The following is a 12,288-nucleotide window of genomic DNA, read 5'->3' as shown; positions in this document are numbered from 1 at the left end:
TGAATTCAAATTGTTATCCCAATAGCATGAAAAATGCATTCGTGAGTTTCTCGTCTGCAACACTCGCATGTCCAACCGTCATTTCTCAAGATTCCTGACTAGGGAAAGCTTGTTTGAAACACAGGAAGACGTTTCGATGATTTGCAATACAAATTATGGTGCTGAAAAGAAAGATTGTGATGATGACGAAGACGATGAGACGAAAAAGATGACGACGATGATGACGATGAAAGTATGAGATATGATAACTTTCATCGTCATCATCATGGTGGCACTGAGGATTATGTGGTGACAATTGGGATGATATAAACGATAACAAATGATAATGACACAAATAAAACAGATGGTTAGAGGCTGAAAAAGGTCTATCACACTCCTCCTAGGTTCTAAGGAATCGACAGCACACAAAAATCGTATATGAATGCGTGCTAAACCAAGCACCATAAACGTAGCAAAATAGGCTATATAGATAACATTATTCTGAATATTAATACAATAAAAGCATTTAAACAATCATAAAATCAAATTAAATAGATAGCATTAAATGAATAAGAGGGTGAATTGACCGTGATAGAAGAGAAATTTTGACGAAAATGCTGTTAAATATTTAATTGATGGTTTCAACGCGGGCGTTTCTATCAAATACTTCCTATACAATGAAATAAAATAAATGTCATGTCCGATATATTTGTATTCAGTCATTGGCGTAAGTGAACGCCAAAATTTAAATTAAATATAATTAATTATTTTTAATTATTTTGTCTCTCACGAAAAATAAAAATTTCGATCTCAGATAATGAACAGTTTCTACGATGACGCATTTCGTAATAAGGTTGATGATTACTTTCTAAGTTGTACACGCCAATATGTTTTTGTTAGGCAGTGTACACATTCGTGTCATTTTCTTCTTCGCTTTTCTTTTTAATAATAGCAAGATTTATTGGACGAAATTTCATCGCTGTCGTCAGTAGTAGCGCCATCTAGAGGCTAGCAATTGCTCTGCAGGTTTGTTTTACGCACGTGTTTTCGAATTTTGTGTGTGGGTGTTTGTTTTCGTGAAAAAAATATTTATTTGCATACATAAAGACCTCTTTCTATGCAAGAGCATGTTTGTTGATGAAAGTTTTTTCAATCTCTCTTTCTCTCTCTCTCTCTCTCTCACGCATGAATGTTTTTATCCCATTATCCATTAGTTGGGAAATGTTATGTGGTGTTTAACTGACGTGATAAACGTTTTATTGTTTGCAATAACTTCTTGTTCACACAATTTTCTATTAATAATTTTTTATCGATTTTTAAATTTGAGACTTCGTTCTTAAATTATTATTCTTTAAAAACTTTTAAAATTTTGGAATTTTCAGTTTTTAGTCTTTGCTTCAAAAAATGATCCGTCAAAACACTACCGAGGTTGGCGTATGAATGAGCCAAACAAAAAATTTGTTTATGGTGCTGAGAGGGCAATTTTTATTTAGCTGATTGTTCTAAAATAAAACCTCACAAAAAATATTTTGAAGTTTTTCCTAACTTCATGGAGAAAAAATTTTCATTTAAAAAATGCGCTCGAACACTCTTATAATGACCAGGGCATCGAACCAGAACTGAACCGTAATCAAAAATGTATATGTTGCATAGGTTGCGACTCATCTTAGATACAATTGTCACTAACTTATCATTAAGCTACTCTACTTTTCAAACAAGAATTCTATTTTGTTGTGTAGTTTGTTGATAAATGTTGATATTGCTAGATGGCATTTTTTATTATTTAATTATACATTAAAGATTTTTGGTAAAATTACAAAAACATTTTTGACATAACTGCCTTCGTCAGTTTAGTTATGTAGTACCTAAGCAGAGAAAATGTGAGGAATTTTGAAATAAAATAAATAATATAATTATTGTTATTTTTAAATTTTTCTCAAAATTGTTATTTTGATTTGACGTGTTTTTTCTCTTCTAATGGTTCAACAGATGTGATGAATGGTTTAACAGATTTGAGATTTCTTCTCAGTTTCACATACGACGTTAAAAAATAAAAGAACAAAAGATAACATAAAAGAGATAGATAACCGCTGATGATCAAAGAAGCCTACATTTATTGAATTATAAACTGTAATTATGTCGTGTTAGTTGAAGATTTATGAAATAAAATATTGGTCAGTCAGTCAGTCAGTTGGTTTGTTGGTAAGTCGCTAGGTCAATGTAGCACTCCAATATCTCTCCATGAATTCACCAGTACAGACATCTACACACAGGAGGTACTAGGTAGTATTAAGTACCTAACTTCATTCTCATGTCCTCGCCTGGATGATTTAATATTTTATATTAAATATACTCCTCCCTTTATGAAGTTTACGGGAAACTTTTTCAAAACGGAAAAATAAAATTTCATAAATAAAAACGATGAGAAAGCCGTATAACAACTAAATCTAACGGAGGAAGTTTTTATTTTCATCTCAATCTATCTTAGCGGATCATTATTATTATTTTCTTTTCACACATTCATTTAATCAATTAAGTGCGTGTGTGTGTGTGTGTTTGTGTGTGTGTGATGTATGTGTGTGTGGTGTGTGTGTGTGTTATTTATTATCTGTGAAGAAAGTTTTTATTTTTCTCTCAATCTATCTTAGCAGATTATTATTATTATTATTATTATTATCTTAGCAGATATTATTATTATTATTATTATTATTATTATTATTACTTTTTTTATTAACATAATTTCACGGTGTTATATAAAACAACGCATTTTGCTTTTGTTGCTCGCTTGACAGACTTAAGTGACTGCACTCGAAGCAAGGCACTGCGGCATAGGGACACGACCTTGAACTCTAACCCTGAACTCTAACCTTGCCAGTAAAAATGATTTATCACATACATGTCATATCATATCATTCGCTGAATGTCAGTGATAGTTATATCAGAGGATGTCCTACAGCTGTATGATATTATCATTGCAAATCATTCATTCATTTAATTATTTGTGTGTGGTGTGTGTGAGTGTGTGTGTAATGCGTCCGTGCGTGTGAGTGTGTGTATGTGTGGTGTTGTATGTGTGTGTTATTTATTATCTTTGAAGGAATTAATTAGTTTTTTATTAAAAGCAATTAAATATAAAAAATGGCTTGAGATGTCAGCTCCAGGTTTGAATCTGCTTTGCCTGTCTTTGCGTGCGTATTTATATCTTTGTGGGCATGAATATATCAACGTGATTGTGTATATCTGTATATATGTTTCTTTGTGTATGTGTATATATGTGTATGTGTTTTTCTGTGTATGTGTATATCTTTGTATGTGTATGTCTATGAAACCACATTAACATCACAAGAACGTAAGCTGCGATGCCTCATCATTTCTGGGAGTTAGAGGCAAAACAAAATAAAGTTCAGAACCGACAAAACCTGACAACCGAGAAAAAAACCTGTGTATGTGTATATCTGTGCATGTATTTATCTGCGTATGTGTTTCTCTGTGTATGTGTTTCTTTGTGCGTGTGTGTTTTTGGTTTGGATAATTAAACTTCTAATTAATTCACTTGTCAAAATATATGTCTGATGCATATATCATTTGTCTGAGGTTTTCTTACATCATTTACGTTGTTTATTTAGGTGAATAAATTTGTTTATTTATATTTTTTTGTTTTATTATTAAATAATAATTAGTAACTATTGTCATCATTTAGGCTGCTTTAGAGCGGCATAAGTTAATGTGGGGTTTTGTGTTGATAAGCCATTAAACTAGCTGAAAAGGAAGAGGATGGCAAAATATCTACGATCTGACTTATGTATTTTTGTAGTATTGCTTTTGAGAAAAGTTTATTTTTTTAAATTAGCGCTTTATAAATATACCAAAAATAATTTAACCTAAATATTCTTGGACGTATTACGTGTCGAAAACCATTTTTTCACTCATCATGCTTACTGGCGCAGTTCAATTGCTCGGTATTGAAGCACAACTGATGTATCTATGAAATGATTGATCTCGTTCGCTCTTAAATATTTTTAACATTTTTACGGCAGTCTTAGTTTAGTTTTTAAATCATTTGCTTCGAATTGTGGGAAAAATGAAAAAAAAAAGATTTCACACAATACAATGTAGATGTTGTTTATAGTACACAATAACAGCACGTAGATACTTGTGCGTGTGTGTTTGAGAGAGAAAGAGAGAGAGAGAGAGAGAGAGAGAGAGGAGGGAAAGGAAATTATAAAAAGAAAGAGAGAGAGAGAGAAAAGTAAACAACAGCGAAATATTGGAACAGTGATTTTTCAAAATTTGTTTTTTTTTAAATTAAAAGTTTTAAATATAGTAAAAACAGAAACATAGATTGTTAAGTTGGTGCGTGTGCGTCTCCGTTTAATTGATCAAAATGATAAAAAAACTGATTACTCAACAACGTTCTTTACATCCATTTTTCAGTGGTGATAAATTTGTTTAAAAATTCCAATTGAGTCTGATGTCGTATCCAATTTTCTATTTTATAACTTTAGAAAAAGGCATTTAAAAATTTACTTTCAGTTACGTATTTCTAAATAACGTTGTACTTGTAGACAGTGACGAATCTAGGAAGGGGAAGGCAGGGAGCACTGCCCCCCGTCGTCAGCGTTGTTTGTGGTAAAGTTAGTGAAAGTCGTTGTTTTAACCGAAAACGTAGTGTTTTTGAAGAGAAAATTGACATTATAAGCCCATTAGCAAAAAAGTTGCCCAACCCCCGTCAAAATGTTGGCCTCCCTCGTGAGCACAGAAAATTTTTCGAAACAAATTTGTGAAAATTTTTGTTAAAAATTCTTCAAATATTTTTTCAAAATTTTGAACCATCCCGTCAAAGTGCTCTGGATCCGCCACTGGTTGTACAAGCAATAACTCATATGTTTGCGTTGTTAGGCTACAAATTTTTTTTACCGTCCCATTGCTATCTTTGACTCAACTAAACAACAGCTAGAAACCCAGACGAAAATACAAATTTCAAGAGGGGACAAATTAACATCAGCAAATCATTGTCGGTGGGATGTGTGGACGTGTGTGTGTGTGTGTTAGTGTGTGTGGTGTGTGTACTCTTTTGCAATTAAAAACGTTATTTGAATTATGAGTTGCATTTACATCACGAACACACAAATGCGCATATTACATTTTATAGAAAGGGTATTGGATATCAACTGCGGATGGTTTCATTATGACGCAAAACCAGAACAACATTAAGTTCGAGTGCTATATTTCAATTGCTATCAATTAGACACAATAGTTCTAGTTATAAAGTAAACCATTGCCGTGCCGGATGGTAAACCATTGCCGTACCGGGTATTAAACTGCCCCACTGGCCACCGAGGTTTACCCCGTACAACGGGACTTAGAAATTCAGAGTCAATCGACTGTCGTACCCTTAACTTACCTATTCATTAAAATTGTCCTAACTTAAATAGAATTACAAAACTCAAACTTAATTAAATTACCTGTTGGTACGCTTACGATGTTTAATTGACATTACGAGTATGTTTCTTAGAATTACATTATTGCCCTAAACTACCTATGAAACTTAATTACTCTCAACTTTAGTAATAATAAATTAAAGTGATTAGTGATGAAAATAAAATGGATTCAGTATAATGTAATGCATGTGTAGTGTTTGTGGGTTGTGATGTGTCCACAAATTGGTACGGTAGTTGAAAGACCCCTTCATTCTCCCACCCTTGCACAGCGGATCGCCGTACCCATCACGAGTACGGAGTAGTTACACTAACGCTATACGAACTTCAAGCCCATAAGCGATCCTTCGCCCTGCCAACTCTTAACCTGTACTTTGGACGTTGGCCACCAACGCTTTTCCCGTACAAAGGACTTTGAAATCCAGGGTCATTCGACTATCGTACCTCGTAATTATAAAACTCAATAGACACGCCTAACGCAAATGCAAGAAAGTATAAAGAAAGAGTCAAAACTTGCCTATTAAACTACACTACGTCAATATTCTATGTTTTCTATCTATTCAATAGGTAAGTTTAATTAAGTTTGAGTTTTGTAATTCTATTTAAACTAGGACTAAAATTATCCCTATCTAACTTACCTAACAAATGTTAATGTAATGTGTGTGTGAGTATTTATGTTGAATAAAGAGAAAAAGTAAAATGTAGAAAAAGCAAATCCGACTCCATGATGAATTCCTCCACAGATGCCGGCGTCCATGGTCTGACTTATTGTGCAGTTGAAGGATGGTTCCGTCACTGATCTACAGCTCTTCAACATTCTACACCGTGCTAGGTCTTCCCGGGAGGTGCTGATTTAGATAATTCGATTTAATTACAATGTTTTAAACATAATAAGTCAAATAAATATTTAGTATTAGTAGTTTGTTGAAACCCATGCAATTTCATAAGTAAGCCAACCATAGCTTCAGTAAGCCACTGTGTTTTCAAAACAGAAAGCAATATTTTTATTTAAATTGACAACAATAATTTTCAATTATATAAATCGAGTTAATTATATTGTTGTAAAAATATTTAGTCAAATAAATGTTTAGTATTAGTTGTTTGTTAAAACCAATGCAATTTGGTAGGTAAGCCAATAAACCAAGCAAGTCAAATAGCCGACCCCTTCGAAAACACAAAATGTCTTACTACAGGGGCTCTCACAGAAAAATGTTTGTTTTACTAGATTTATCTTATTAGATATATATCTTATATTCTAGCAAATTTACCATTGCGATATTCAAACTTTAAAATTAGACCGTATAGTAGACAATCATGACATCCATAGATCTCTAATTTTGTTTCTATTTAATCGTAAAGCTAAATTATTTTTTCTATGTTTTTATAATTCGATTTTTTTTTTGTTCATCGTAGATTTTTCACAAAAACCACATATTTATAAATTTTTGGTGGATTTTAATTTTTTCGGATATTTTGTTAGTGACCGTCTGCATTGTTCGATTTCTCTAATATCCGAATATTTTGCAAAAAATCAGCGCTTGGTTTGAAGTGCACGATAATACATTTTTCACAGGTTATTTGTTTCAGAAAAGTTATTTTTATTTAATTAATTTAATTTATTTGAATTAATGCACAAGTTTTTTTCGTCATGTTTGAATGGTCGTTTTTAAATCTGATTAAATTTGTTCTAAAACAAATTTAGCATTGTTTGTAATAAGACTAACACAAAGTTTTGTATGTTATTATAAAAATATTAAAAATTAATTATTAAATAATCATTTATATTTTTATAATCTAACAAATTTTGTTAGTATTAAAAATATTAATTAATGCTAATCAAGTTATTAATTGATTCAAAATTAATTTTAAATCAACAAACACTATTTTTAACTTTTTAACTAAATTTTATTTCGCAGAAAACTTAGATCTATTTCACTGTTTATCCAGATTTATTAGCATTGTGTGTTGTACATGGCATATCATTCAGACACACAAGCTTCCCCAGTCGACCGAGAGAGATGGTCCAAACTGTTATGTCAGACAATATCATCTTTGTGTCGGAATGGGATGATGGGAAATGATGTTATGAAAATTCAAGGTCTAATTGGTATCACACTGTGCAATAAAGAAGTGTTTCTAGTCGACATTGCTGATCATTTTGAGGTTGAAGATATGGATTTAGTAGATGATTCTCAAAATGGATCAAAAAAATCACCATCTAAATCTATTTCTCGGAAAAGAAAAGCCTCCAATCCCAAATTGATGAAGTCTCCAGAGGATTATTACCTTGATAATGAAAGTCGGGAAAATAATGAATATGGTTATCCTTCCACGGAGTCTCAAGTATGTGAATATTATATCAAAAAAAGCATGAATCAGCTCCCTTAAATTTAATTATTCTTTAGACCCGTTGTATGAATTTATTACATTTTTCTGTATATTATATTATATGAATAACTATTAAAATTATAAATTTTAGGAAAATCACAAGAGACCATATCCAGAAATGTGGGACAATACAAATCCAAATGAGTTGCCCCTGCCCCAAACACAGCCACAAGAAATCACTGACCCAAATAGCCATTCTTATGGAAACCAAACATCTTATGACTATCACACTGAATTCATGCAAATCAAATCAGAAAATCTTGACAGCGTTGATCAGTCAGTCCTTGATGATGCTATCCTTAAAGAAACAACTTTGAGCACCACACCGTCAAGAAAGATGAGGGCAAAAAAAGAGTTTTCCCAAACTGTGGCTACAACAAAACACACTGCTGAACTTCTAGGCTATCAGGATTTTACTCCTGCCTCTTCCAGACCTTACACATGTCGACTGTGCGATGCATCATTTTCAAAGAGATTTTGTCTGGCAAATCATATTGTAACTGTCCACCAGGTTTAGTCATTTTTAGCATATGTGTGCATCTCTGCATGCATATATGTATTTATTTATTACTTGCATTAGTGTGTGCTTATGCATGTTTCAGTTGCTTGTATTATTGTATTACGTGCATCTGCTGCACATATTTATTGCAATTGCATAAGCTAAAACATGAAAAAAATTTCCAGAAAATAAACGTTTTTTCAGTTTATAATTTATCTTTTTGAACTTAGGTTGGAGGTAAGTATGTATGTAAACAGTGTGGAAGACAGTTCTTGCAACGAAACAGATACATGCTGCACATTGAGAAACATTCAACGGATGGCACCAAACTCGTCTGTCCTGACTGTGGAAAAGTATTTACAGTTCGTGGTAACTACGAGAACCATCTGAAAAAGTGTGGTGCTGCTCTAGTTTCGGTTGGTGCTGCTGCTAGCAACAACAACAACAACATGCCAAATGACAACAGTGTGGTTCTTGCAAATTTTATTAGTAGCAATAACAACAACAATAAACTCAGCAACAGCAGCGGCAGTAATATTAATGAAATATCAGCTGACCTCACTCCCAGCTACATGAACAGCACTGGCCACTTCAATGCCAACATGTCCAACACAAATAGTATGATGTATCACCATCAATACCATCATCACTTGCAGCATAATAATAACAATAATAATATGAATAATAATAATAAGAACATCATCACGACCAATATTGAAAATGAAGATGATGACGACGACGACGATGATAACAATAACGCTAGCAACGATAATGATGATCAGAACAATGATAATGGGCCAGGTGGGGGAGCTGATGATGATGTGATCAAGGAAAATGTCTTGCTTTACGACAGTGACCTTGAAGCATGAATGATCTTTCTCTTTTTAATTTGTTTTTTTTCCTCACTTTTGTTTGTCTAATTTATTTTTTATTTAAATGTAAAACGTTAAGATTTTAAAACAATGGATTAATATTAATAAATAATACTGTACAGTTTCTCTCAATATCTATACATGTTAATTTATTTATACAGACAGGCATAGTTTTAAATAAATAATTATTATGTTTACCTATATCAGTACATATGAGTGGTAGTTAGTTTGTTATGTTGTCTGAAACTGTGTGTTTCATATATGTATATTTCATGTCTGTTGCCAAGTAACCAAATCATGTGACAGATCAACAGAATGAATGCATAAACTAATCGTGTGTGCAGAAAATTTATGTATTGTGTTTATATTAGGGATTAGATGTAAGCTGTTTGGTACAATGATGCATGAATGTGACTATGTGCGCGTGTTTATATGTGTAATGTATGTTTATTCATTTATCTATTCCATCGTTTTAATTTTTATTTGTGGATTATATTTTTGCAATGAAAAACAGCTGATTTAGTTTATATTTCTTGGATTTTGTAGCACACAAACATTTCTGTTGGTTGCAAATGCATTAAAAATTTCAATAAAGCAAATGAGGATGGATTTGATTTATTTGTATGTGGGTATTATCTCACTGGGAATCTTTCGTAGTTTATATAAAATAAAGTGCTTTTTTTTATTTAAAGTTTAACAAATTCATTAACCATAACAGATTTACAATCATAAACAGTCAACAGAAATGTTAATAATAAACATAAAATGTAGTGGAATGGAATTTTTTAAAGAGCAATAACAAATTTGTGGTTAATCTCAAAATGTAATTTGCTTCAGTGATAAAAAGCATCTAATAGTGTTGGCAGATGATCATTGATGTGATTAATTACTGCGGTAGCGCTAAACCATACTCGGCGTGTGGATGGATCCACTTATCACAACTTGGCCTTCGTGTTGTGGACATTATGAAAGAGAGCTCCGAGCTTGTAGGCCACCATATGTTGGCCTTCCACGGCTATTCGACCACTTCTGAATATCTGCAAATTAGTTTCAAGATCGTCAACACTGTTTTCGGCATTTTACGGCAGTTTCTCAATGGAAATACATTAACGAAGCTTTGTAATAATAATATTGGCAATCTAAGCAATGCACTAAAACATGATATGATAGATGTGCAAATAAAGAAACAATTCGTAGAAGAGCAGATAACGTCTTACCTCTACTCCATTCAACTTTCCGCTGACCAACAGAACGAAATCTTCATCATCGCCTGTAAGTGTGCAGTCAACATGAACACCTTTCTGCGGTGGACTTGCCGAGAAAACTGGACTGACTCCTTTCAATATTGCAGCTGTTTGTGGTGTAGATTGTTATCGCGTCAATTAGATGATATATACGACGATCGTGAACAAAATCTTCATAAGATCGTCAACAGTACTCATTATCTACCGTCACAGTCATGTTTCACAATCATAACTCTACTCAATGGCACATTAACAACTCACTCCATTGAGCCTCAAGCTTGCCAAACTTTTTGACATTGAAGAGGTATGATGCATTAACTGATCCACTGACGACTGGATTGGCCTTGACGTATGCTTCCATCTTTGTGAACATCTTGTGACTGGCTAGTTTGACGTTGTTTGTCGTAGGCTGAGTTTGTAGGTCGACGTAACCACCAGTGAGACATTGCTTGCCTGTCTCTAAGTCCTGTTGTTGTTCGAATAAGAAATTCGTTACAATTGTTGGAGCTTCCTTCGGTATACAGTAATATTTTGTATTTATAAATATTAGAAGTTAAATAATCAATCACACCTCAATCAATCAAGAAACCACTCGCAATGACTAACCTTGCAAGTGAAGTAAATCCTATCTCCCTCCTTCCACATGTCTGTCTGGATGGTCTGACCCGGAAAGACGGGACTTGAGAAGCGAACCTGATGGTTATGACGGACGATGATGATGACGACGATGTTTATGATGAGGATGATAAAGTGATGATGGCGATGATTATGATAGTAATGTTAAAGTAGTGGTAATGATGGTAAGGGCGAAACTGATGATGATGAATTTAAGTAGCAGCATGGTTAGAAATACAGATGATCAAATTTCAAAACCTTCAGCAGAACAAACACGTACAAGCAAGAGCAGCATTGAGTAACAAACAGACCTTAGCAGATTTAAATAGCTTGACGTCATCGTTGCAGTACTGTTTCATCACGTGACGTACTGCAAATCCGTATGAAGATAAGCCATGTAGGATTGGTGTGTCAAATCCTGAGTTATGTTGATGATGAATGACGTCATCAAAGATGAAGATTATAACAAGGATGATGAAGTAAACGACGATGACGTTGAAAATGATGATGAGGATGATTAACCATTACTAAAAAAACATCAACACCATCGATCAACTAACTCCAGTCGTAATAATAATTTGGTGACGAAGTAGACCTTAGTATAAATGATAAAATATTTTGAATAAATTACGTCAGCATCCCTAACCAGCCAGTGAAGCAAAAACAGGAGAGATGTGCAGAGGATTTCGATCCCCAGACAGGCGATACAATGCCGCCTGGATGGTTGCCGTGAATGTGACGGATGAGTGAGTAGAGAGAGTGAGAGAGGTTGAGTGAATTGAAACATTGGATGAAGATGATGGATGAATTAAAAAGTAAATGATTGATGGATGAATTAAAACTGGATTTACATAGTTAACGAATTAAATTCAAATTTTCAATAATCAAAAGCTACTATCATATACCATTGAACACCCAAAAAACATAAACTACCTGATCTATGCAAGTTTTCTGAGCTATACTAGCATCTGGTTTTCTGTCAGGCGAGTTTAACACCGGAATCATTTTCTCTGATGTCCTGGGACCTCCAAATCCACCGCTTCCATTAACAAAAAAGACATTCTGCTGATAAGCAACTTTGGTTCCGTCTTTCTTATACAAATTCGCTTTTTGGTAAAGTTTTTATTTTTTAATTTTAAATAATTTGTTAATTGAAAAAAACATATTTGAAATTGAAGTTCATTATTCTTTTTACTATTCAACTCTGACAATCCAAAAAGTAAACAAAAACTAAAACGATCCGTCAACAAACG

General features: G+C 33.2%; 2 protein-coding genes across 2 annotated transcripts in view; one reads left to right on the top strand and one right to left on the bottom strand.

The window, feature by feature from the left end:
- Nucleotides 1-6,200: 6,200 nt before the first annotated feature.
- HELRODRAFT_170381 (hypothetical protein) lies at nucleotides 6,201-9,173 on the top strand (the record flags this gene model as incomplete). The annotated part of the gene is made up of 5 exons (XM_009016185.1): nucleotides 6,201-6,249; nucleotides 6,545-6,628; nucleotides 7,405-7,760; nucleotides 7,897-8,316; nucleotides 8,535-9,173. 5 exons carry the CDS (start codon nucleotides 6,201-6,203, stop codon nucleotides 9,171-9,173), a joined length of 1,548 nt encoding a protein of 515 aa, XP_009014433.1.
- A 512-nt stretch (nucleotides 9,174-9,685) lies between these two features.
- The window catches only part of HELRODRAFT_98504 (hypothetical protein), a 7,889-nt gene continuing 5,286 nt past the window's right edge, over nucleotides 9,686-12,288 (bottom strand). Inside the window, exons 16-22 of the mRNA XM_009016184.1 lie at nucleotides 11,969-12,141; nucleotides 11,682-11,751; nucleotides 11,347-11,453; nucleotides 11,027-11,113; nucleotides 10,682-10,886; nucleotides 10,394-10,527; nucleotides 9,686-10,213 (exon numbers count right to left, since the gene is read on the bottom strand). Coding sequence (XP_009014432.1) covers nucleotides 10,112-10,213; nucleotides 10,394-10,527; nucleotides 10,682-10,886; nucleotides 11,027-11,113; nucleotides 11,347-11,453; nucleotides 11,682-11,751; nucleotides 11,969-12,141 — 878 coding nt within the window. The 3' untranslated portion in view covers nucleotides 9,686-10,111. The remainder of the gene's footprint in view (nucleotides 10,214-10,393; nucleotides 10,528-10,681; nucleotides 10,887-11,026; nucleotides 11,114-11,346; nucleotides 11,454-11,681; nucleotides 11,752-11,968; nucleotides 12,142-12,288) is intronic.

The sequence above is a fragment of the Helobdella robusta genome (genome assembly GCF_000326865.2).
Source record: "Helobdella robusta unplaced genomic scaffold HELROscaffold_17, whole genome shotgun sequence".
Taxonomy (NCBI): Eukaryota; Metazoa; Annelida; class Clitellata; order Rhynchobdellida; family Glossiphoniidae; genus Helobdella; species Helobdella robusta.
This window is presented reverse-complemented; position numbering and strand designations above follow the sequence as displayed.